Raw genomic sequence first — 27,511 nt, forward strand, 5'->3', positions numbered from 1 at the left:
TTAGTTTTCTAAAATTTTCCACTTAAAAACCAGAATACCAACAGTATTCTCTATCGTTCTTCTGGCTCTTCTTAATCTTCTTCTTCTTCTCATGCCGTCTTCTCATTGATGGTGGCGACCACGTTTTTAAATGCGTCTCTGTCCCTCTCTCTTTGTCTATTCTACTATGTTACGGAGCCAGGATTTCTTTTTCCTGCCGATGCCTTCGTTTCCCTCTACTCTCCCCCGCATTATGTTCTGTAGCTGTAGGTATTTATCGTTGCGTAAGATGTGTCCTATGTAAGATGTTTTTCTTATCTCCATAATTGTCAACAGCTTTGTTTTGCGACCAATGAGTCTTAGTACTTCGTCGTTGGTGATTCTCTCAGTCCAGGGTATCTTCAGGATGCGTCTATAGAACCACAAATCAAATGCTTCAAGTTTTTTGATCATTTGAGATTTCAAGGTCCAGGTTTTCACTCAGTACAGCAGTAACTACTGCAGCAAGAAATCCACTAGTTTTTCTTTGCCGTAATAGCATTTGTTTATTCATAGTACCTTCTTTACTTTTTAATATGTAAATATGCAAAGATTACTGCAAATTTTCTTCTACATATTTCATAATAATTATGAACTAATAAACTGGCAACTAGCAAGTTATTCGCTGCATAAAAACACCCTTAAAGTTTTAAGACAACACACAGTGGGTCCGATAACATTAAAACGTGGTCAAAAGTATATTTAAATTTTTTATTGTTAAAAACTGATTTAGTTGATTGAAATAATAATAATTTATTATTTGTTTGCGTGTATGTTTTTAAATAATAGTTATTTGCGTAACTAGTTATGAAAAGAGCGATATTGTTGAAACAAACAACGATTTTTCGTTAAAATGAGTCAGAAGTAATTTCTTGATTCAGACAGCGAATCAGACATTCCATTTGAAGTCTGCAAATGTCGCAGTGGGTAGTTTAATACCTGAAAAATCAAAAAATTGATACGCCCTGACCTACCAAAAATTTGAAAAATGATAAAGATGTCGATATCAAAAAGTACACTTTGTTTTTGGTTTGGCTGGAGAGACGGTCAGCAGGGGAATGTAGAAAGATTAATAAAAGTCACTGAAAACGAAATATTTCTATTTGCAAAAGTACGACTTAATTAACGATATGTTTATAATTTATTATTAAATAAATGAGAATATTCACCCAGAAAATGGACTTACTTTAAATAACTGTATCTATTAATAATGTTGTTTTCAATGTATATATAAATCTTTAAATACTATTGAATTAAAATAATTAGTTAATTGTCTATAATTAACTATAATTGCTATCACTCGTTGTGAATTCAGATGAATTTTTTTTCCGAGGAAGAAGAATTGATTCACAGATGTTTTCTATCTAACCAGCTGCATTCAAAAGTTCTAGAATTAATTACCGGCGATAATCCTTTCCTTCGTTTCTGTGGCAATTTCCTTAAGCTACTAAGAACTGGAAAAGATAACACTAGTAACGTACTTAAATAATCTGCGTTAACGAATTACTTTGACGATATATCGTCTAATTTAACTTTTATTGACGCCAGTAATTTCAGATGAAACTTTGTAATTTTTGAAAAATCGAGCAATGTTGGTATCATTTGATGTTCCACTTCCTCCTGGCCCAACTTGATCAACAATTGAACGTAATTCGTTTTCAATATTTCTTGTATTTCTTTGATTCTAGCTCTCATTAGTTCATGTTTTGTCATTTCAGGAAGCTCGATCTATATGTAGGAAGCACTAAAAAACCTAAGCCGTTCCTGTTCTATTCTATTAGCAATTTGCCACCTTTTCGAAAATACGAAACCCAGCTGCTAATTATTACGTTCCATAGATTTCAAAGTTTCTTCACCATGTCCTTCAGATATTAAATTATTCCGGATAATATTCTTCTGAACATGTTGATATTTTCAGAATTATTTTTACCCTTCAGTTCTTGCCAATTGATGATCCAAAGGAAAAGCTGTAAAATGGAATAACCTCATATAAATGTCCGTTACATAAAAATCACGATATTTTCGAAAGGGGTAAATAAGGACAGATAATTTTTTTAGAGCAAATTCTTTATAGTGTACCCCTTAATTTGAATGAAAAATTTAAACGTGATTAGGTGTAACTAATTTTGAATCTCTACAAAAAGTTTATTACTTATTGTTTTCTCATTGACTTTGAATTTATTTATGAAAATAATTTATATATAAATATTGAACACGTATCCAAATTTCGTTCACCCATGAGTAGATAAGATTCAAAACACATATAGAAAGTTCATAATTTTCTTTAGATTTACATACTTAGACACTGCAGGAATAAAGCAAGTTTTCCGTCATTCCTGAATAATTGAAAACTCTTTTACATTGTGTATTCTCGACCTCATCTCGCACTCTGGTTATGTTAGCTCTACCCGCAAAAAGTTTGTAAAAAAAATTGTCAACCCCTTACATTGCATCTTTAGTATCGACAGTTTTTTTCTTATTTTATATACAAGGGCGGTTTAACAAAAAAAAAACCCGCATTTGTTGGAGGAAAGGATTTTGTTCCACAACTACATGCGCCTCCCCTTTGGTCTGCTATTGGGCGCTTCCACATTAGGCGACACGACAAGATAACGACACGACAATGCCGACACGACATCCGACAGTTGATTTATATATTCAACGACACGGTACATGCAGTTATTGTGTGTCGTTCATAATGGCAGGACTCATCAAATTGTATTTACTATATTTATTATATCTGAGGTGCAAAAAACGATGCAAGCAAGCAACTTAACAAATAACATCAGTATTTTGACATCACTCACGTGCAACTTGGAGGAAAATCGCCACGACACGACGGACTGCTTTCACACTCGCCGACATGTCGTTGCTTGCAACGACACGATACCGACATATCGGCGACATCGCTGTCGTTGTCGTGTCGTCCAATGTGAAAACGCCAATTGTTGCAGAAAAACTTGTCGATATGATTTATATCTTTAATCGGCATATTCGCCTGATGTAACTTTCGTTTATTTCTTGTTTCCAATCTCTTTCATTTTATAAATTTTAGAAAAAACCGTTTGAGCATTTGGCTAATAATAATTGCACTCTTTCTACTCAAAATAGAAGCACATTTATTACAACGCATATACTTTGAAACCATAACAAAATCCTTATTCGAGTAAACAATATCAAAATATATTTCTCCCTGTTGGCGTAACAAACTGTTGAGATTTGTTTTGAATATCGAAATTGTTAAATTTCACAAATAAAAATATTTATTCCGAAACCTATCATTTATTTACTATTTTTGTATATGCATTAGTGTTTTTCTGAATGAAAGCAGATGTAGATTACTTTTTAAAAATGTATTTTTTGGTTCATTGCCAGAAACTTTGCTTCAAATAATACAATCTATTTATTTGCATGGATCGTGGATTTTAAACTGATAATTTTGATGCTAAAGTCTCAATAAACATTTATACAAACGAGAACTCTCCATTAGACTAATTTTAAAATTGAATTTACAACTACGCATAGCTAAACAAAACAAAAAATTATTTATATTTATTCGTGGATACTGAAATATTTATATGATGTATACTTTGCTTCAGACACGATATTGTTTGACGGTGCTGCTATTGGCACCCTCCTCGGAAATTTCCGTGGCTCTTAGAGAAGCTTTTTATCGTGTCTCTAAATCTTACCATATGATCCAAAATCACCACCCTCCACGGAAAAAACCGTGGTCTAAGTTTTAACTTAGAGAATAAATTACGAGATATATCATCAATTCGTTATTCTTACAATCAAATAATTTATTAATAATTTTTTTGTATAATTCGTTCCAAATGAATGAGAAAAATATATTGGGATTAGAAATCAGAATATTCATATCGGTGAGATGAAGCGTATTATTCAACATTCACGGCTGAAATTAGAGACACGGATAAAGCTTCATTCGGCTCATTTCTTCAAAAATGTCCGTGTCTCTAGGGTTGAAATTAGAGTCACGGATTTTTCCGTGGAGGGTGCCAATAGACACTTCGATTGTTTGGAGTAGGAAAGGATAAATAAAACACATTTTGAGGGAAGTACTCATTTATCATCATCACTTTGTTGAATGAAAGTACTTTTGCATAAAGGACAAAGTAGAGAACTTTTCAAACACTGTTTTAAACAATACGGGTGAAACAAATGATTACAGGGTGTGATTTTAGCTCGAGACATAGAATTTAAACAAATGGCACATATATCAGACCAAGCAAGTATTTCCTCACTCGTAGCTACTCTAAAGTTGGTATAAATTTGTTTTTCTAGTACCAGAAGTTTCCAATAGTTATAGTAGAAGTCTTTCATTCGAATATATATCAGAAAATACATACAAAGAATAACGAAACTTGAATATTCAATAAGAAATATGTATGTACTGGCTATGAGTCCAAATACAATAGCTACAGCATTGAGAAACATTGGAATATAGAGATGTTCCATATCTTCCAAACATTCGATATTAAACAATTCGACTATCTGAGGAAAAGTTTCTACAAATATTTTCTCTGAACAAATATAGTAGATAAAAGTTATTATACTGTAATTCAGACTTGGTTCGTAGTTTATTCCTTGTTCTCTCAAACACAGCACTATAACTACAGCTTTAGCCCATTCCAAGATCAATTTGCATATCCAATGAGATAAATGATCCGTCGTTTGAATAGTTCTTATTATGCTTAGTCGATTTGTTTGGAAAATATCTCTAATTTTAGTGACGAAATAACCAAAAACGGAATAAAAAAGAATAGTTGTAAGAGCCGTGACAACACTTTTATCACTTTGCAAATCAATGTCTTCTTCATTGTTTGATATTATCCAATCTACGAGAATGAAGAAACATACCTAAAAAGTGAAAATATAAAATTATATCATATGTATACTTGATGTTCATGAATTCACAAGTGAGTTTCCGCAACACAATGCTGAGAAAATTAGTTACATAATAAATGGCTCAGTCAGACGCGCCAGTGTACTCAGCCGAATAAAATGTGCGCGCATCACTAGCGAGTTGAGGATATTGTAGCATACGTTTTCTTGGTGGTTGCATCTGCATAACTGCATGTAATATGTCGTATTACCTGATATTCGGCTTATAAATGTCGTCTGCCTCAATGCCCTATTTCTTAAACTCCTGATAATAAGTCGATCTGTTGTTTTTGATTTCATTTTTCACATCTTGAATCGTTAATTTTGGGTACTGAATTTGGCAGAATTTCTTAATGTGCAATATGCAGCTTTTCGTTTAAGTTTATTTTCATAATCATCACATTTCACAAACCCCAAACATTCCTCATTTATATATCAGCTTGTTTTTATTTTCATTTTAATACGACTTGTAAAACAAACGGATGAAACTTACTAGTTTATCTTCACACTTGTACTTGCCAGTGCACTTGTGTGTTCGAATACACTCACACTCCAGTGCACTAGAACAGTGATTGTTCACACATATTATTTGAATGCTAGTAGCTTGCTAATAAAGTTCTCGGCTGAGTACACAGGAATGTCCGAGTCAGCATTAAAGGTGAAATTGCTACAAAAACTCATTGCTTAACATATGAATCCAAAGACTCAAATTTAAATCAGTTCTTTACCTGTGAAGTGAATGCGTAGAAACTTTTCAATTTAATAAAAAATTGTTCAACATAATGCATTTCTTCCATGATTTCGAATCCTAGGCCTATGAGAAGCTCCCCCACAAATGGTCGCCATTCTATAATAAAAAACTGGTAGTGAATGACAAATTATAAGATTATATTTCGGAAAAGTATACTTTTTTCTCCGCAGAAGCTTGCGTAAACAAAGAAATATATGTATATGATCATTGAACGAAGTGAGGAAGTATTGGAAAATATTCAGTTCGCGACATGATCAATTGTCGAAAATGAGCTATCCGAAGTTGCACAGATGCCGATTAAACATATATTAAGGCAGATTATCATTTCTAGTTTAGCATTTCTCAATTTAGAAGACCTCAAATATATTATTTTTTCTCTCGCCGGGATGAAAAGTTCGTTTTCCGACTCTAATATGCAGTGGCCTATTCTCTCCCGGGAAGAACTTTCTTTTATTCCCGGTATCGTAGCAACGACTTTTTTATCGAAATGTTTACTGTAGATACAGTAGCAGTTTGCTTCATACAACATTTAGTATTTATTATCGCGTGAAAATACAGATTGAAATTAAAAAAAATGAATTTAGGCGATTCTAGTGAATTAGAATACGTCAAGAACAAACTTTTCCCGAGCCGAAAGCGGGCAAAAATGCCCAACTTTTCTCCCGTAGTTATTTACAGCAGGAGAACTATCATCACACTTGCTGTTACATTTGATCTTGCAAAATATATACTTTTTATTTTAGCATTGTTTCCTTCAATCCTTACTTAGAGATAGTTTCCTTAGCAATAGTCTGTCTCATTAGAAATGACAACTATAGGAGAGATTTTTGCTTGAGTACATCAGTTTCTTCAAAACGGCGCGCGCGGCGTTGATTTTACCTAAATTATAAAAACTATTTTATTCAGAAATGACTATAGCCATAATCTCTCTGTATGCCGCGGATCCTCTGTCTTCTGCAGGAATTTATGAAATCAATTTGCATTGAAGCTTCATGAGGAGCTCTCTGAATACATTCTTTTCTCAGAAACTACTCATTACTCAAATAGATATTAATATTATCTACTTATTGCAGCAAGAAGAAATACAAAGGCATTGCCGTTACATTTGATCTTTCTTTTCATTTACACTTTTTATTTTGGCATTTTTTCCTGTAATAACAACAGATAAATCCTTGCTTAGACCTAGTTTCCATAGCAACAAACGAACTTACATATTATTGTACTCATTTCTGCAGTATGCAGTTTTCGTCACACTCTATTTAATTCATAAAAATCATTCTGCTCAAAAATGAACAAACTCATGATATTTCTAGGAGCGTTCGTCCTTTTGTAATCAAATTCAGTCCAACATCTACCAAAAAAAGTTTCGTTGCAATTTAGCTTGATAAGAAGCTATTTGAATACTTTTTTGTCCTCAGAATTATTTTCATTCATCCTTTGAACTAATATATCATGAAAGTCTTGGTTCGACGTCTCCACAGATCCTTGATTTTAGGAATAGCGTTAACCTGAGATCAACTTGTCTTTTTTATCAAACTAATAGGAAAGTGATGGCTTTGTAACCAGTCTTTTATGTGATTTTGTCAAGTTGGCATTGTAAGCATACTTTCAAATATTGTTCAATGTGTAATCTAACCTAACACTCTCGTCTTGTAGAAAATAAACATATCAACTCTTTGATCATAATATTACACCCAGAAAGTCCGTTCTATAGATCTTTCTCATTGATTACCATCAAATTTGTGTGAAATATGATGGCGAGGAAACTCGAAATTTATACCATAGTCTAATGACATCGCACCTGAAGCGTATCGACCATCGGGTTCTGACGATGCTTCAACCGGAGTGTAATTAGATTGGATTATAAATGAAATTAATTTACTTATCAACTATCTTTATATTCCTGTATGTCACTCAAAGATTGAGGAACCATCATTCAATGTTATTATAAAGAATAAGAAAAAAGATTCACAATTCTGGTAGATCATAAGTCTCTTAAGCGGTACACAGGATGAACGCAAATATGATGTGCTCTAGACGTTCATAAATGTCAAAGATGTTAAGAAACTGTGATATCGCACACAACGACCGCGCTGGTACATCCTCTTGACGTCGAAGTTAACAAATTTTCTACTTTTTACGCGCCGATCGACGCTGAACGTTGAAAACATAACCTAAATTTTCTAGTGTAATTTGTAGTTGGAGATACCCTGAAAAATGATTTCTCTGAATGAAAGGCTAATGGAATTTATTTACTAATAAGTGTTTATATAACAAACAGTCAGCTGGATACAAGAAAACTAAAATTTGGCAGAATATATGGAATAATTTTCCCATTTGAAAATTCTTTGACAAGAACTGATCTTGATCTAATCGACAATGTTTTGTTGAGTCTCTGCTTCATGAGTTCAAAATTTGATCATATAAACTCCGATTCATTTATAAAAGAATTCGTCTGGATCTATTTCGTTCATTTTAAAATATGTTGTAGTAAAGTAACTGTAGATATTTCTATTCAAAGGGGTCTCACCAACCAACGCCCGCCGTGTCAAATGTCGCTTTGTACATATTTTCCCCCACATTTCATACAGTACATTAAATATATAATACATTATAAATAATTCAAAATCGTTGGTCAGCGTTAAAATTTCTTTATATACATGCCCAATTAAGGTTATGTTTATTAGCGAACCAACGTATGCTCGCGTTCATTCTGCGCAGCTTTAAATTTGGGGTGTATTATTAACACTCATGAACGTCTAGAGCGCGTCATGTTCGCGTTCATTGTGTGCACCGCTTATGTCTCTAATTATAAATAATGAATCTACATAATATTGAAATACATCATACTAAATAATTATAGTAGTACCTTATTTCATTCTGATGATTACCTAAGATGTCATCTTCAGCAATAACTTGAAGGAGAGAGGTGGACATAATAATACTGATTCAATTTTGAATTTTCTTCCAAATGTATATCATGAAAATGTCATGTCAGTTGTTAGCATTTGACACGATCTCTGATACATTTGTTATGTCAAAATAGTGGAACTAAGGAAAGAACGAATATAAAGCGGTGGTAGTGAATATTTTTCACTTTATAAATTATGAGGGTTAACCATAGGGTTAGTAGACACGACTTCCTTTAAAAAGACAATATCGTCTTCATAGCGAAAATGAAATTTAGATTTGGATATCGTATACAAATGAACCATTAAGAAAAAATTTATAAATACATCAAGCACCGCGAATTTGGTTATGTATTGAAAGCGACATTTTTTGTATTATTTCTGAAAACGTATGAGACATATAGGCAACTAACCTACGATTCAAAAAAACATGAAGCTAACTATAGTTCATTGCTTAGATGAGATTATCAATTTTTAAAAATTACTACATACGATGAAGTTTCATTAACTATATATGAATATACTTTATTGAAATACAACCACAAATGTTAAAATATATTTCTCTGTAACAAAAATAAATAATATTAAATTTTAACAAATTATAGAGATATAAATGCGGAATATTGAAACACTTTCTCCCTTACCGACACAGTTAAAACCAAAGAGTAAGATCCAAAATAATGAATAGCATCTAACCACAGGAATGACACCTAACCTCAAAAATTCAAATTGCTTTATACTATAAAAAAAATAACAATAAATATAGAAAATTTCCAAACAGCTGAAGCTATAGCTAATTTTGTTGGAGTGCAACGGTATAATATAGTGGAACTTCATTACTGTTATGCTAGATGGCGTTGAAGAAACTAGATTTTGAAATTGTTTGACAAATAATTTTGTATCTTTCGAGAAAAATAGTTTTGTTTCATACTGTATTATAAAGTCGACTTTACAGCACTAATTTGAGTCAAGCACTTCGTACCTTTTAGAAGACTTAATTGGAATAATTTGTCCTTCTGCTTCCGCACTTTTCCATTCTTTCGGAATAGTTATTTTCCTATCAAGTGCGGAAAGTGCTACATTCCCGCACGCGACCGCAGTTGTCCCGAACGACGCGGTCAAGTGCGGGAAAGACCTTTACGCATGAATTAGGAACATTATTTTTTCTACGACCGTATATACAAAAAAGTATGCCAACCCATTTTTCTAAAATTATTTTATACCGACAAACATAATAATAGACAAAACATTAACTAAAAACTACTAATAATTATAAATATTAATATTGAAAACACAATTTGTTGTATTCTGTAGAGTAGTAAGAATTGCCGGTCCAGTGGAGTTTTTTGGTTTTAACTGGAAGGTAGATGACGTCGATGAGGATGGCATCGGTTGCAGGTCGCATAAAGATGACGATGACGGCAACGGTTTTAAGTCATTTGGCAGGTAACAGCTCGGAATTAGTTTCATTTGCAGCCATCAAAATGGCTTCGGGAAGTTCTTCGTCGGATGAATCCATTAATATTATTGTATCGGATTCGGTTTAATGTGGTTTAATTTAGAAGAAGATTGCACTTATTCGGTCACTTCCAAGACGTTTTGAACAATTTTGACATTCTAGTAACAACTACCTGCTTATGTAAAAAATATCTGTATTATTTTATATTTTCAAAAAATTAAAAATGCTACAAAAAGCTAAAAAAGGTTTAAATTTTATTTGATGGACTATTTCGTAAATATTTATTTACCTTTAGTAACAATAGTTATAACCTCCGAAGTAAAAAACTATCTAATAAGGTCGAAATTTGCATAATTTTACTTTCCCGCACTAGTGCGAGAAAGTGACTTTCAAAACTAAAATGCGTGCGGGAAAGTGGGTTAAAAGGCACGGTCGTAGAAAAAATATTTTTTGTATTTTCAAAAATTGAATATATCTGCCTTTGTTTACAATGTTACCTTAGTGACTTTTGTTAATTTTTATTTGTTTAAATAATAAGAGAATAATCAAAGGAGCTATTTTCACATAGGACATTTCATATTTTAATATAATTTTGCTTTTTATTTAAAACCGAAAACAGTATGAAAAAAAACCATATTACGATATACATCTGTGAAGTTATTATTACGGTACTTCGTCGCCTCGTCCATAAACATCTATCTCGTACCGTACTAAATCACTTCCTGGACTTATAACGTAAATAACAATTTTTTCATAAAAAGTATCCTATACCTCCAAGAATATGTGTACAAAGTTTCATAATGATCGGTTAAGTAGTTTTCGCGTGAAAGCGTTTATTAAAATCGCCGTTCTGATAATTCTCTATTAAGCCTCTGATTCTAATGAAGTTAGTTGAGAGGGTTAAATGTTTGATCAAAAGGGATGAGTCTATTTTTTACCTCATTATAACTTTATCCATAATCTATTTTGGAATCGATTATTGAAAGAATTGATAAAAAATTGTTTTATTAATTGGATAAATAAATGTAGAAAGGAAGAAAATACAAACAAAAATACTACTAGCAGATGAATGCTTTTGAAAATAAATAAATAATCACTCATCCATCTGAGAGCACGTAGAACATGGACATTAGGAACAAATTCATTTTGATTCATTAAAAATTCGCTACGTGGTAACTGCAGTTTTTCAGCGCAAATATTCTGAGATTCACATCTATTTTTATTTATATTACAGTTATATTATATTACTGCAACTAGCAGCAGATCAGAAACCACTAAATTGATATTGTGTGATTAGTTTAATGTATAAATCCTGCGTTGAGTTGATTATCTGTAATTGCTGCCTGGTTGCCGTTATATACTCATCATATTTGCGGACATGTACACTTACCTGTAATTATTGATGAGTGTAATATTTAGATCTTTCAAAATACTTAGAGTATAGATTAGATATTTACTACAAAAAAGGCCCAGAACATCTGCTAGTGTATTGATCAAGTTGAAGTAGTGGTGCATAGTAGAGCTGGGCAATTATCAAAAAATATAATAGATTATCGATTATATAAAATAATCGATTATTCTCGATTAATCGATTAATCGTTAATAATCAATTTTCGATTATTCGAAAATCGGAAATAAAGCTTCAAAAACGATTGTGGTTTGATTCCTACAAAAAACAAGATAAAGACCGAGTATCAGACATACAGAAGATATTTGGAAGTAAGATTCTGATATTGAATTATGTTGAAATAATTATTCAGAAAAAAAACTTTTTAATCGTTAAATTGATTATTATATTATTTGATTATTTTAACGATTGTACGAAAAATAGTGAGTATGCCATAGCCGCGGAACTTTTTAACGACCTCAAGATTATCTTGACTCGGCCGCAAGCGGTCTCGGCGATAACTGTTCTTTCGGTACGTTAAAAAGATATTTCGCGGCCTAAGCATACAAATAACTATTTCAGTATTTTACTTTGTAATAAAGCCACTTAAAAACTCTCTTTTAAATTCAATTAAACTGTACCAAAACCATTATACATTTTTGAGAATGAAAGTAGGCAAGAAACATTGTATTTTATGAAACCAAATTCTCACAGGATGTTGTCCACAAGGTCCACCTTAAACAACAATCTCTTTTGTATATTATTAATTAAAAGTGATAATTTGTCACTAGCTCTTATTGGGTTTGTGTCAAAATAAACTCTTTAGTCTTTAGGCTTGCAACTAAAAGCAAAACAAAAAATTATTATCTTGAAAGAGGTTTATTATATATTTTTAGGAATGTTAACAAATGTCTTATTCATAATTAAAAAACAAGCTGGTCAATATGATCTCCAGTTAGTGACGCTCTTAGGTCAGTTACTATTTGGCCTCCTTTGCTAAATACTCGCTCAGATGGAACACTGGAAGGTTGAATACAGAGAAACTTTTTTGCACATTGGAAAAGAAAAGGAAATACATGTGCGTTATATTTCCACCATATCAGTGGATCTTCTTCAACATCAATGACTGGTATATTCATATATTGTTCGATTTCATTTTTAATTTTTACATTTAAATTCACAGCATTACTACCTTCAACAGTTTTCATAGATTTAAACATTGATGAAAGTTCGCTTTTCTTTTTTCCTGATTACGCAGCTCTATTCTCAGAAACTGGAATTATTTCTAATTCGCTATCAAGTTGTAATATTATATTTTCAATTATCTGGTTTTCTGTAGAACTAATAAAGGATCCTTTAAAACGCGGGTCCATGAAGGTGGCAGTCTGCAATAGTTTATGAGTTTTCTCGTTGCTTTCATATCTGTTTTTAAGTGTGTTTAAAATTAATGAAGCTATTTCTCTTTTTAATTCTACAATGTCTTCATCAATTTCAGTTTCATCGTATTCATTCACCAATGTTTTACCTAATTCCAAAGAAATAGGTAGAATGGTAGATCCCGTTACATAATTTTCTCCAGACAGAGTTTCTGAAATGTTTTGAATTGGAGTTAGTATAGTAATTCCAGGATAACATTCAGGAGTTTCAAATTGTCGGTGTTTAGTATCAGCTTTTTGTAATTATTGTCCATTTTGTCCATTATTACAGGTTTGTAAAAAATTTAAAAGATTTACTTCTTGTTGAACAATTATCTTGATTAACTTTAAACGATACCACCATCGCGTTTTAGAAAAGGATTAAGCGATATTTTCGATTATTTTCGATTAACCGATTATTTCCGATTAATCGATATTTTCCGATTGATCGATATTTTTCGATTATCTGATTATTTTTGGATTAATCGATTGTTTTGCCTACCCCTAGTGAATAGTGGGAAGCAAATCACAATATATGGGTGGATGTGTTGATCTTAGATTCAAAAATGCTCTTAAATCCATAGCGCCATGGGGACTTTTCGGTCCACACGCATCGATGGGCATCTCTATAGTTGAAATTATGATAATAAGGTAAAAATTGAGGAGACTGGAAGCGGAATTTTTCTTTATTTGCCTCTTCTCGATAAAATTCATGATCCTGTGTTACGAGAAATATCAATAGGTAAACAGCAAACCATATCCTTTGAAACTGTTAAGAAAATATAGCAAATATCTGTTTTATATTTATGTTTCTTGGTGACTTTTTACAATCTACCACAGTATGTATCCTTGTTCGAACTATTTAAGTATCTTTTGTTATTACAATTGCTTCCTAAAGGTTATACAACTTAGTATACAAAACCGAAACTATTATGGATATCAATATACGCTAGATGATGGCATGAAGTTTAATGACGAAAATAGTTAACACTTACCAATTCCATTCGATTAAAATTTTGCATATTTTATGCGAGGTTGTTCACATATTCAACTCAATTAGATTTTCATAAAATAATGAGTTTAGCTCAGTTATAAAAATAGATTATTGGCAAAGTATACAGACTTAATCGTCTTATTCTGACTTTGAAAAAAATATCGTACTATCATCAATAAGTCTAGAGGGACGGAGTTCCTGTCTAATTAAGTTTTGTTTCTAATTGTATGTTTAAATAAGATTTATGTATAATCTTTTTTAAAACGTCCTCCCTTTTTTCCCATCAATTAATTTCATTCCTAAAAACTGATTTCTGATCGATAATGAAATCTTTTGGAAACTACATATTATTTCAAATCATTATATTGACATTTTTGGAACATAATTTTTCAAACTTCTATATCTTTTTCGTCTCATTCAAGGGAATACATTTACTTGAGTTAAACGTTAAATCGTCAATCAAATTTGTTATCCATAAAATGAAATATTTTTCTTTGCTGCAAATCTTCACTAACTATAACATTGTTTCTTTTATTTATTTAATTATTGAAAATTAAAAAATGAGGAATAGAAAAAAATGCTTTTTTATTATTCCATGCTTTCCATGGAAGGAATTATTTTGAACGTTTCAAGAAGTTATGCTAGAATTTGAAGGGCAATAATTTTTTAGTGAAGTGTTTAATCAATTTTCATTAAATGAAAAGCAAAATGTTTTCTGCGGCGATAAGATACATTACAAGAATGTTCCAGGAAGTACTAATAATACCCCTTATAATAATTTCCGGAATAATATTTCAGACGATGTGAGGTCTTCGTGGAATGCACCAATAGACAGGTGAATTAATGTAACAGATGTCGAAAATTTCCTTAAAACTCTCTTTGGGAGGCTTCTAAGCGATATCGATGAGAATTTTTATTGAAATCAGCGATCAGGTGCAGACAGAACACGAAATTTTGAAGATTTACCATAATAAAACTGAGACGACATAGATTACAAAAGCAAAAATCATAATAGGAACTTTGTTAAGGTAATTGACAAGAGGCAGAAGAAATAGGGTTGAAAATAAAAGATATTTTGTTTCACAAGCAAATCATAAAAAGAATAATAGAAATAGGAGAGACCAAATATACCAAAAAAATATCAACAACGAAAGCAGCATGTCATGTAATTGGAAAATATTGAAAAGCGATTATACAAATGTACGGCTCAGAAGCAATGACGATGACAAGAAGAGAATTAAGAATAGCGAATACCTTCATTCTTAAGTAGAAAGCTTTCGAGTTGCTGCTATTACACAGTAGATAATGAAACATACGATTTCCACCCAAATTTTACATTTATTAAGGGAGCTTAAGCGTGATTTCAAGGGTGGCTTAATTGAACTACAATGTCTTGAACGGTTGCAACTCTCATTTGGTGATTAAAGTCTTTCACAAGCAAATGTGTTTCGCTGGCATAGCGAATTTAAAAGATAATGAATATATTTTGGTGAAGAGACACGTGTGGTAGTTCCTACTCTTCAGTTATTGGAAACATTGGGAGAGTGAGAGTATGATCGATGAAGATTCAATATGCAACTCTTGGTGTTGAATTCACAACACTAAATTCAATTTTAGATAATCATCTCCATTGGGAAAGAATTATTACTCGGATTCCAGAACATTTTTCAGTAATATTGTCATCCCGCAACTTTGTATGAAGTTTAAATGTGAAAATCCGACATTCTCAAAAAAATACCATAGAATTTTATTTAATTTTATTGCGATACAAATAGGTAAGAACATGTAAATATGAAAAAATATATATTGGCTCACTTAAAAACTAAAATATTATAAATAAATTAATCTAAAGCTACATCTAATTAATTTTAGTGTACGAAAGTATATTGTCGTTTACAAATCGGACACATTGACGAATTATTTAAACATTGGCGCAAGCAAACTGCATGAAACATGTGCTGACATGGAGTTACTCTTGCTCTTTCCATTGCGCTTAAGCATACAGCGCAAACATCATCACAATCTCTTATTTCTTCGTGTGTAGCATATCGGAATTGTCCTAAAAGTGCTTGTTCGGCTTTAAGTTTCTTCAGGTAATTCATCACTAAATCTTTAGTCCGTAAGAAAACCGTAAGATGAAACGATAAAGCAGTAAAGCGTAGTTGTCCGTGAAAGCTGAGGAGCGTTACAATAATTACAGCTAAACCAATTGTGTAGTATCTGAGTAGAACTGGTGCATACAACGGTTCTAGTGCTTCCAAAGATTTTAATTTCAGTGAAAGCAGTAACGGTAAGAATAATTCAACAAATACTTTTTCGGTACACATATAGTAGGTCCAAGTAACAAAAGTATATAAAGCAGTTGGTTGATAATGCTCTAATCCTTGCTCTAATCCAAATACAAGAAGCATAAAAGTTACGGTTATGATAAAAGTTACTGCTTTCGTCCATTCTAATACAATTTTTGTAGCAGACATAGCGACATGTTTTATGTTACTATGCTGAGTCATTCTCACTGTAACAGACCAGTCTTCTTTCTCTACCAATTCTTTAATGTAGCTCGTACAATAAGCTATCACATTGTAAAACATCAATGAGTACAATCCTGTTATTTTTTTCTGTGGGCAGTTGGTACCACCAAAGTCACATAGTAATACTCTGTCGCACATCATGAAGAAGATCAACTAAAAAAAAATACAGCTTAAATTATACAATAATCATTTTTGAAACTATCAAATTTTGGAAAAAAAAACCTTTATGTGTTGCGGAGACTATATGATTTCAAAACATTTATAATCTGGGAGATGTTATAACTTTTTTGTCTATTTTCAAGATAAAATTTATCCCATGAAAGTAGATTGCACTCAGAAAACACCAAGATAATTGGAAGTGCCATAAGCACATATTACGGTATAAGCAACTGCCTAATAAATAAAAGAGAAGACTCAAGAAGTACAAAACTAAGTGTTTATAAAGCAATTTACTTTCCAATACCAATCCTACAGCTACGAAACATGGAAATAGAAAAATAAATGCATTGCAAACAGTAGAGATGAAATATTTAAGGCGCGTGAGAGGGGTAACAACAAATGACCAAAAACCTCAAAATCTGGAAATTAGTTGACAGTTGACAGAGTCAAGACCAGTGAAGAGAGTATGGGATGCAAAAGTAGACAAAATCAAAAAAAGAGGGAGACCTAAAGCGACATAGGACACAGTAATAGGTAATAAACTTGAGAAAAGAAGTACAACATGGAAAAAAGCTAAAAAAGAATGTAGCAAATTTGTACTGTAAACTTAGACCAGTAAGTGAGAAAGCTAGAACAATATCAAGAGAAGTAGAACGGAAAAGCAAAGAGATTTAAATAAACCATCTAATTATTTGCAAGCGGAAATAGTATAAAAAAACTAAAAGAATATGATAGAAATATCCTCAGATATCTACTAAAGAATACGATGGATACGTTAAGGATGTACAAAAATAATCAACAATTAGGCTTATCATTATGAAATGTGACAAGAGAAAAAAATTTTTAGCCAAATCTCACCTAAACTAGGGAAAAGGGTTATTAGAAGTGAATTGCCAGTTGAAAGTTCTGTTACCTAGATTGTTGTTCAGAAACCTCTCTGTCTAGTCTACAATCAACAAATCATTCAATAAAAAGACTATTGAAGAGAAATCATAATAAATTATAGTTAACCTTGGATATCTGGAATATTCTTAAACTTGATTTAACTGAATCTGTGTAACACTACATATTTTTGAACTTTTATCAGGACACGTAGAACAATGAAAGCACAGAAAGTTTCGTTTGTAAATGAATATATGTATCAGCGCAATTCATTGATAATAGTGTCTTTATTTATTTTTAAAACAATATTTTATGATTTACGTTGGTAATTACAAAATCCTTGAAGCTTCCTTCCTAAATTTTATGTCATTCATGTAAAGATTTAATGCATATTAAGTGAAACATGTGCATTTGATAATCAAAATTTGTTGATCTGTAATTAGCTAATTTTTTGATGAATCAATAGTGAATGCCTTGATTTTTTTCGATGCAGTAATGAACTAAATTATTATTAAATTATACTAATTGTACGAGGTGTAGCAATTAAATAACGAGACCGGTGATATAAAACATTATAATGCATCTGAATGTTCCTGATTTTAGGTCTCTTCTCTTTTAAAACTAGTCTTTCTAATAATTTGTGAAATATTAATAAAAAATTGACGTTTCGACTAATTTTAAGTCTTTATCAAAGTATGATATTGACAATTTGCGTATTTATATTAATCAATAGATCACCTACATCAAAATAAGAATAAAATCAAAATAGAAAATTTTTCTTATCGATGTAGGTGATCTATTGGTTAATATAAATACGCAAATTGTCAGTGTTAATATCATATTTTGATAGGGACTTGAAGAAAAGACGAAACGTCAAATTTTATCTTTCTTCCAAAAATTATTAAAAAGACTAGTTTCAAAACAGAAGAGACCTAAAATCAAAAACATTCATAATTTTTGATAATATGTGTATTTATTTATTATAACCCTCAATAGATACCACTCCTCTATCCCTACATCCCTCCATGCGGATCTTCCATTGATCGTAACAGTGCAGATAGTCTTTGCCTCCAGGGCAGCTTCAACAGTCTCAAATCTTGTTCCTTTTATGCAGATTTGATTCGTAATACGTTATTAGCTTTTCTAATCAGTTTGAGTAAATTTCAATCGTATTCAATATTTTTGCGAATGTCTTGTAGTTCAAATGTGAAGATTTTAGGCACCAGGTTTGTACACACTTTTCGCATGTTAAAATATTCGTGTAAATATTCTTCGTCAATTCCTATAGATTCTGCAAACGTACAAATACATTGCGGACGGCAGATCCAATGAGATTACCGATTCTTTCCATATTTTCATTTGATTTTGATGTGGAAGAGCGACCCGAACGTCAATCATCTTCAACATCTCCTCGGCCATCTTGATCACGCTTAAACCACTCAAAAACACAAGTTTTATGTGAAATTTCAACAGTCCGTTGCTCTATTTTCGGCTACACTGCACAGTGGTCCCGATGACATCAAAACGTGATTAAAAGTATATGGAAAGTTTTTTTTTGTTAAAAACTGATTCATTTTTTTGAAATATATTAAAACAACAGTAATTTATTATAATTTGTGTATATACGAGGATATACTGAAAAATTCTTGACCTACTATAGAACCAAATAAAATTTCAATGTCAAAATATTTTATTACTCAACATATTCTCCTCTTAATTGGATACATTTATTACAGCGAACCTGCAACGTCTCTATACATTTAAAAAAATGCTCTGCAAACTAGACCTCCAAATCTTTTATTACCTCCTCATTGGAAGATAATTTACGACCTTTTGAACTTTTTTTCAGTTGAGTAAAAAGATGATAGTCGGACGGAGCCAAATCTGGTAAATAAAGGGGGTGTTTTAGTAATGTAAACCCTAAATCACGAATTCTTTGCATGGCAACATGAGATTTGTGTGCAGGGCATTGTCCTGCAAAAACAAAACACCTTTGGATAGCTTTCCGCGACTTTTCTCTTTAATTTTTTCCCGTAGAGTGGTCAGTAATATCGGATAGTAATCTCCAGTTATTGTCCTACCCTTATCCAAAAAATCAATCATGATCAATCCATGGCAATCCCAATAAACTGAAGCAAGAACGTTTCCACCAGATTTTTGGACACAAAATTTCTTAGGTCTTGAAGAACCAGAGTGTCGCCATTCCATCGATTGTTGCTTTGTTTCTGGATCGTAGAAATGTATCCAAGTCTTATATCAACAGTGAATAATCGACGCAAAATATCAGACTCGTTGTGCTCAAGTCACACCGATAAAGTCCGGAAAATGTTTATTCGAATGCGCTTTTGGTCCAAAGTGAGCAAACGCGTAACCCAACTCACGATTAGTTTACCGATGTATAATTGTTCTTATTGAAATTTTTCGATAATTTCGTTGGTTGACGCAATTTTTGACTGTCCCAAATGCTCACTGTCGCTCAAGCTGATACCTTTACTCTTGACACAGAAATTGAGATTTTTCTGTATTATTTTAACCCTCCAGTTCTTGCCAAATGAGAAAAGATTCTTACGTTTCAAAGTTGTAAAGTGGAATAACCCCATATAAATAACCATCGCATAAAAATTACGGTATTTTCAAATGGGGTAAATATGGATAGATAATTTTTTCAAAGTAGATCCTATATACTATACTATTTTATTTAAATGAAAAATTGAAACTTGACTAGGCGTGACTAACTTTGAATCTCTATAAAAAGTTCACTATTTATTGTTTTTTCTTTGACTTCATTTATAAAAATAACACATTTAGTTATTGCACCAAAAATGAGAAAAGCGGACGTTTCAGGTATATCTCATTGCACCCCGTTACAGACTCAACATACTTAACAATTTGGACTACAACGGGCCTCCTATGCACTGGTTTGTTAGGCTTCAGGCCAAATGGCTGATAGTCATCAACCTTTGGCGCACGCATGCTTATTCTCTAGCAGCGCTGGTCTTATTACTTAATAGTCACACCTCGTACATATTCTCAATAGTTTTTCAAAATTGATACCTTAATGTTTATTATTTCATTTGATATCAGATAGCGAACAAATTATACTTAATGATATGTTGAATATTGGAAATATTATTTTATTTTTACCTGTGTGATTAAGTTAGAAATGTTAGACATCTTCATGAAAACCTTTTCGCATTTATCTAAAGGCTCATATATTTTGTAGAGAATATAACAGACTGGTCCGTAGTACTTCATAAATAAATCTGCAACAGAATATACATATATTTGAAGTGAAACTATTATCTTAAATTGATCATATAATTAAAATGAACACTCATGAATTTGTATAAAGTAATTGTCGCTTTAATAACAGCATAGTGATTGAAATTTTCCACATAAACAACTCTTGGATAAGGAAGGATGACAAGGCGACTGATTTGTTTAGTGACTAGTTGTTAGAGGATAACGTATTCATATTATATATTGATTAGAGATTTAATTAAAAGTTTACCATGGGAGTAGGGTCGTCCGTAAAAGTATGAGAATAATTGAAAATAAATTTTGTTTCCAAGTATATCAAACACAAAAGTTAGTACCACCAATATTTTCTTAATATCTCATCTAATACATTGAAATAGTATTACATAATTCATAAAATTATTGGTTTGACAAGTAAATATACCCATATAACATTTATCAAAAAATCGATATCCGTGGTCCAATATTCTGATCAAAAAATCAGGATAAAAATGAAATGGGGAAATTTGCAGATTACTTAGTGAATTAGTGTTCATTAAAACGTAATGTTCACCATAGTTGTCCCTTAATCTGAGAATTATTTCATTGAAACCTTGTATCCTTGTATGGAAAGATAAATGGAAATATGGCTCTAGAACTATTTTCAGAAAATCCAGAGATCATATAACCCTTAATATTGTGAGTACGGTGACTTCGGACTAGGGTTGCCAACCGTATTCTAAATAGAGAATAATATTATATTCTATGTAAGTGTACTGTACAGAAACCATGTTTGTGGACGCACTGTCGTGTCCAAAAAAATGTCGATATTAGTTTTATCAGTTGTAAGTAGCCGTATTCACTCGTCACTCTATTTGAAAAGTTTTTTTTGAGGTTAAGAAAATTTTTCGTTTTGGTTTTAGAAGCGATAATTTCTAGTTTTTCATTGTTTTCACTTCTTCGGAAAACTATGGTTCAAATGAATACGAAACGTGATATTGACACCGATACCGATATCGAATTAAGAAATAATTACACACATGAAATCAGAGAGACCATGTAGAACGAATGGCTCCAGAACGGATTGCCAAATGGGCCAAAACACAGAAATCAGACACAAGACGCCCAATCGGTAGGCCCCCAAAACGCTGGTACGATAGCTGGACATCGGCGTCACAAGAGGGCAGATGACAGACCTGACAGGACCTCGTCCTACTACAAGAAGAAGAAGAAGACATGAAATCAGAAGATACAACAGTAATATGATTGTTTATCTAAAATTTGTTAAGTAAGGTATAAAGTGTCTAAGAATATTGTTTTGAGACTAAAAATCAATAATACTCATTTATTTTACACATGTTCTCATTATTTACCCTCTCCAAAACCATAAATATTTTATATGTTTTTAAAAAGTAGGCAACACTAACGCAAACAAACTTTTAGCAGTCAAAAGCACTTGGATTAAAAGCGATTTATGGTACAGCGCCCTTATGTCGTTTAAAAAGGAACGAGTCAGACCAATTTACCACATTTATCTATGAATGTTCCTCATTAACTTGGATCTGGTCGCACTATGCCCTCACATTAAAAAAAGTAGACAAATTGAACGGACAGGTCTTTTTAGGGCGATGTAAGTGACTGGGTTTCCATAAACAATTTTGAATTTATTTCTAAGGGTCACAGCCCTAAGAATTTTTTATTAATTTTATTCCATTTACACGTATAATAACCAGAAATACATTCAGATAAAAATGTTAATAATCTAGTGTAAATAAAGATGGAAGACTTAGTAGTAGTGCTAACATTTTGGGAAGTGGAAAAAAAACATCTTGAAAATAGTCTCTTTAGGGAGAATTCTACGTATTTTGGGAAAAAAATTAGATGTAGTCACGCACAAAATATCCAGAGCGACTGGAAAGCCAAAACGACTCCCCAAACAATATATAAGTAAATCTTATAGTGATACATAATTTCATGATAACCAAATAAACAATAAGTAAGAACATTACGAAAATTTTTTTATGTTTGAGGTAGTGCTTTGAAAAACATCAAAAGAGTTCTGCATATGACAGTGATACCGACTCATTCCATATATAAAGATAAAAACTAAAGTGTTTGTAAGCTTAAAAGACAATTTTAGACAAATAATTTTGTGAAGGAATATCAAGGAGGAACATATACGTCTAGTTTCTAAGTCGTTTTAATTAAACCGCGATAAAATTGTGTTTCAAAGTGTTTCTTGAGATGGATGAATAATGTAAAACTTGAACCACATATACTACCACATATATTAATGATACTCAATGAATATAGTTTTGGAAGAACGGATATATTAGTAAGTAAAGATCTACGTTTTTAGCTTGAGCATACTTCCTAAAGTTCTCAGAACGAAACCGAGGTTTCTAAAACATTTCAAATTTAAAATTCTGTTGTTCAAGATCAGTATTTCACGACACTGCAAACTTGATCTCGCTAAAGTAGGTCTAGTAGTCAATTCTCTAGTGTGTCAACACTATGAGGGTACAAAACATTCTAGTTGTCATAGTATAGAATAGAAAATTATATCACAATAAAACTTGTCTCGTGAGAAATTATTTCTAGAATAAGTCAACACAAATATTTCAAAAGTTATTGAGTCTCAGGCAAACAAAGATTTTATCTAATTTACTTTCTCCCATGAAGTAAATTATTTAAGATTCTTTAAAAACAAGGAAATTATTTTTGTTTAAGAATCGAGTAGATAAGTGATCCATGATTGGATATTTATAATACTGATTATGGTTTCTTCACTTGTTTTTTGTTTTGTTTGAATGTAATTATGTACCGTAACCTTCGCATGCGTTCAGAATTCGATCTATCAACATCAAAAACACTCGGCAACGACTGATAAACAATGTCCTCTTTCAATAATTATAATTTGACTTAGTTCAAATTTGTCGTCTATGAGACATAACAAATAATCTAGATGTTTATAAAAATATGGTCGACTGTCTTTAATTGACCATTTTTTTATAATTAAATTCAAAACAGAAGCTAGCACGTGTAGAATTTGCTTCTTATGTGATGACTTTTTGTCCATATCTATGTTGTCCTCGAATAATTAATATTGAATCCTCCACAGTCTTACATTTCCATTTATAGAGAAAAGATTCAAGAGAAAAGTACCCAAAAACAATATATTTAAGTGTAGAAAGTAATGAATTACATTTTCTAATAGAGATTGTAGTAAATTCCTAGACGTAAATCAAGTCTATGGTCCAGTAAGCAAAAAGAGTTTTCTAACCAAACCTCGTTTTATTCATAAAGATAATTAACTTCGAGAGTGATACAATGAGTCCCTTATCTACTCTATTCTTAATTTAAACAGAAATACGTCTTCATTCGATATTCCTTTTTTCAAAGCATTTTTCTTGGGTCTGAAAAGAGTAGTCAAATTTAGAATTCGAAGTACAATTAATTCAATTAGATAATCGCGTTTTTCTTTTCTTTTCTACTCGTGCAAAATAAAACATCAGTGATTGTACGGCCACGTTTATTCTCTGCCGTAACATACCATTCGGATTGTTATGTTTTCCTTTTGAATCTTCCTATTGTGGCATAGTAGTCAGTTCGGATTTATTTATTCTAACATTCGAGTTTTTGAAGAAATTAATTTGTTATCAACCTCCCACTCGATTCGCTGGTAAGTTTCTCTATGCATATTTTTTATTGTGGTCACAAAAATTTAAGAATAGAAAATACGAATTTATATGAAAACTATCACACAAAATTTACTTGGAATAAAAGGAAATCCATAACGAGAACTGAAATTTTTTGTGAGCACAGCAAAAAAACAAAGAAAAACTTACCAGCCAATATAAAAGATAGAATCACCACAAATTTAATAAAATTTACTTTGATTTGAAGTGTAGATAGGTAGAGAAAGGATTCCATTCAATTTCGATAGTAAAATGTCAGTAGACTAAACGATCTGGGAGTAATTTAAAACTATATTTCTGGCCTATTTATCAAAAAAATTGGTAATTATACACTTTCACGGTCACCTCGTTTTTTGACTCTATTTTAATGATCTTGGTCTCAAAATGTTCCATTTTACGGAGGATTTATAAAAAAAATTAGTAGAAATAGCTGGAATGAAAATTTCTCATAGTTTTACTGTTTTAAATCGTAAAATAAAACGGTTTTGCAAAATAATCCTTTACAAAAAATTATGGTAATTATACACTTTCGCGGTCATCTGGTTTTTTGGTTAGGTTAGGTTAGGTTAGGTTAGGTTAGGTTGGCTCTAGAAAATCGAAAAATGGATGGATCTTAATGATCTTGGTCTCAAAATGTTCCATTTTACGGCAGATTTATAAAAAAAATTAGTAGAAATAGCTGGAATGAAAATTTCTCATAGTTTTACTGTTTTAAATCGTAAAATAAAACGGTTTTGCAAAATAATCCTTTACAAAAAATTATGGTAATTATACACTTTCGCGGTCATCTGGTTTTTTGGTTAGGTTAGGTTAGGTTAGGTTAGGTTAGGTTGGCTCTAGAAAATCGAAAAATGGATGGATCTTAATGATCTTGGTCTCAAAATGTTCCATTTTACGGCAGATTTATAAAAAAAATTAGTAGAAATAGCTGGAATGAAAATTTCTCATAGTTTTACTGTTTTAAATCGTAAAATAAAACGGTTTTGCAAAATAATCCTTTACAAAAAATTATAGTAATTATACACTTTCGCGGTCACCTGGTTTTTTGGTTAGGTTAGGTTAGGTTGGCTCTAGAAAATCAAAAAATGGATGGATCTTAATGATCTTGGTCTCAAAATGTTCCATTTTACGGCGGATTTATATAAAAAAAAGTTTTTCTACTATTTAAGGTTTAAAACTATTTAAAACCGCAAATTCAGCCACTACCCCCGTGTTTTTCATAAATTCGTCGTAAAATGGAACACTTTGAGACCAAAATTATAAAATTTATTTATTTTTCGATTTTTAATGATCCAAAAACTATTAACATTGAAGAATATAGTACGAAACTATTCACGAAAATTGATTGTTTTTCATCGATTTCATTTTAAGCTATAAAAACTGAGAAAAAATCATTCTTTTTGGATTTTTTTTTAATTGTTTATTAATTTATGTAGAATACAAAAAAAATATAAGAACTTTATCTGATAACGAGATAATTTTTTGTAAAGGATTATTTTGCAAAACCGTTTTTTTTACGATTTAAAACAGTAAAACTATGAGAAATTGTCATTCCAACTATTTCTACTAATTTTTTTTATAAATCCGCCGTAAAATGGAACATTTTGAGACCAAGATCATTAAAATCCATCCATTTTTCGATTTTCTAGAGCCAAAAAACCAGGTGACCGTGAAAGTGTATAATTACCAAAAAATTTATAGGTGATATTTACTCAGTGGTATAAATCAATAATAATTATTATCGTTATTGAACCTGTCACTAAATAGTTCAAGCATCAGACTATTATTATTATCATTAAAAAAATAACAATAAACAACGCTGATATATGTTACCAGGAAATCTCGTCGTATCTTGCAGCACTACATAGAATTATCATTCTTATAAATGGAATCCTAGACGGTTTTATTTTTAATTCAAGTTGCATAATCTGGAAAACACAAAGTTCATTTACTTTCTCTTCTTTGATGTTGACACGATTATTATTACTATTCCAAGTAGCATAGCTTTTGTTTTTCTATGTTGTTGACATACTCTTGTGTTTAGATAACATAGCCTTTGATTCTTCATCTTGTTGTTATTGTTGTAAATATTGTAATTAATGTTTTAAATAAATATTCTCATCTGTTTTCAAGTGATCCTCTGTTATTCCTCAAATTATTTATCATTATAACACACAAACGAATTAATCATTTTAGAGGTCATACACTTTTAGAAAGAGGTACATATGCTGAGAGAGAACAATCAGAAGATGTAAACAAAATAATCCCAATATAAATGTTTGGAGTAGGCTTTTACTAGTATAAGATTTACCTAAATGCGCTACACAGCAAGCTCCGACTGCAGTTGAGTCACTACTAACACAGAGTTAATAGTATCACATACGATTTTTCATCGAAATATGAATTAGTGATGAAAATTTGGCTAAATAGAAAACACGGATCTGTAAATTACCATCTGATACAGCTACTTACAGAACATGGAAGTTAAATGGCTTATTATTACCGTTTGAAAATTACAACCTTTCCAATTTGTCCTTATCGTCCTGCACTGGAAAAAACTGCAGATTATATCTTTTTTGCATATCAAAGATGGGAGAAGGAACGTAGAGTAACCTTGTAAAAAATTGGGGGTTTATTGTCACCAGAAAATATTATTCATAAAATGATAGCTAGCTAGAAAGTCTGGAAACCCTATCTAATAGGGGGACAAAAATAATAAATTAAAAACAGAAAGATTTAATAAATAGACCAAAAGAAGTCCAAGCAGTATAATGAAGTAATACCTGCTGGTTGTTTCATTTTACGGTCTGTTGGAAGCAAGAAGCCGAGATGTCTTTAGAATATCTTCCCCTCCACAAGAAAATTACAATGTCCAAAAGGCAAAGAGAGTGAAGATCATGCATGAAACGTTAGAGATGTTGAATAATGAGGAATATCGTATCCTTTCTAAAATAACAACAGGTAATGAAACATGTATACCATTTTATCATATTCCTATCTGCCAGAAGAATCGTGTGTGGATGATTGACTAAGAGTCACCAACATTAACAATGGGCAAAAGCCATTAAGCTTGAAAATAAACATACAGCAGACTGCTTTATCACAAAATGTTTACCGAAGTTCTTGATTTAGTCAATATTCGCAGGTTAATGTTGAATCAAGATAA

The 27,511-nt window shown here is 31.6% G+C and overlaps 2 protein-coding genes across 3 annotated transcripts in view; both read right to left on the reverse strand.

The window, feature by feature from the left end:
* Positions 1-4,086: 4,086 nt before the first annotated feature.
* On the reverse strand, positions 4,087-13,939 carry LOC130899356 (E3 ubiquitin-protein ligase RNF139-like). 2 transcript variants are annotated; one of them, XM_057809264.1, is made up of 3 exons: positions 13,840-13,939; positions 5,652-5,770; positions 4,087-4,899 (listed from the first exon to the last, which is right to left on the reverse strand). In XM_057809264.1, the coding sequence occupies exons 2-3, from the start codon at positions 5,718-5,720 to the stop codon at positions 4,102-4,104; spliced, it is 867 nt and encodes a 288-aa protein (XP_057665247.1). In that variant the 5' UTR covers positions 5,721-5,770; positions 13,840-13,939; the 3' UTR covers positions 4,087-4,101. The 2 variants fall into 2 exon arrangements, with proteins under 2 accessions (XP_057665247.1, XP_057665246.1); XM_057809263.1 differs by lacking the exon at positions 13,840-13,939 and adding an exon at positions 8,544-8,718.
* A 1,622-nt stretch (positions 13,940-15,561) lies between these two features.
* The window catches only part of LOC130899301 (RING finger protein 145 homolog), a 32,030-nt gene continuing 20,080 nt past the window's right edge, over positions 15,562-27,511 (reverse strand). Inside the window, exons 3-4 of the mRNA XM_057809147.1 lie at positions 20,555-20,673; positions 15,562-16,522 (exon numbers count right to left, since the gene is read on the reverse strand). Coding sequence (XP_057665130.1) covers positions 15,707-16,522; positions 20,555-20,673 — 935 coding nt within the window. The 3' untranslated portion in view covers positions 15,562-15,706. The remainder of the gene's footprint in view (positions 16,523-20,554; positions 20,674-27,511) is intronic.

The sequence above is a fragment of the Diorhabda carinulata genome, chromosome 11 (assembly GCF_026250575.1).
Source record: "Diorhabda carinulata isolate Delta chromosome 11, icDioCari1.1, whole genome shotgun sequence".
Taxonomy (NCBI): domain Eukaryota; kingdom Metazoa; phylum Arthropoda; class Insecta; order Coleoptera; family Chrysomelidae; genus Diorhabda; species Diorhabda carinulata.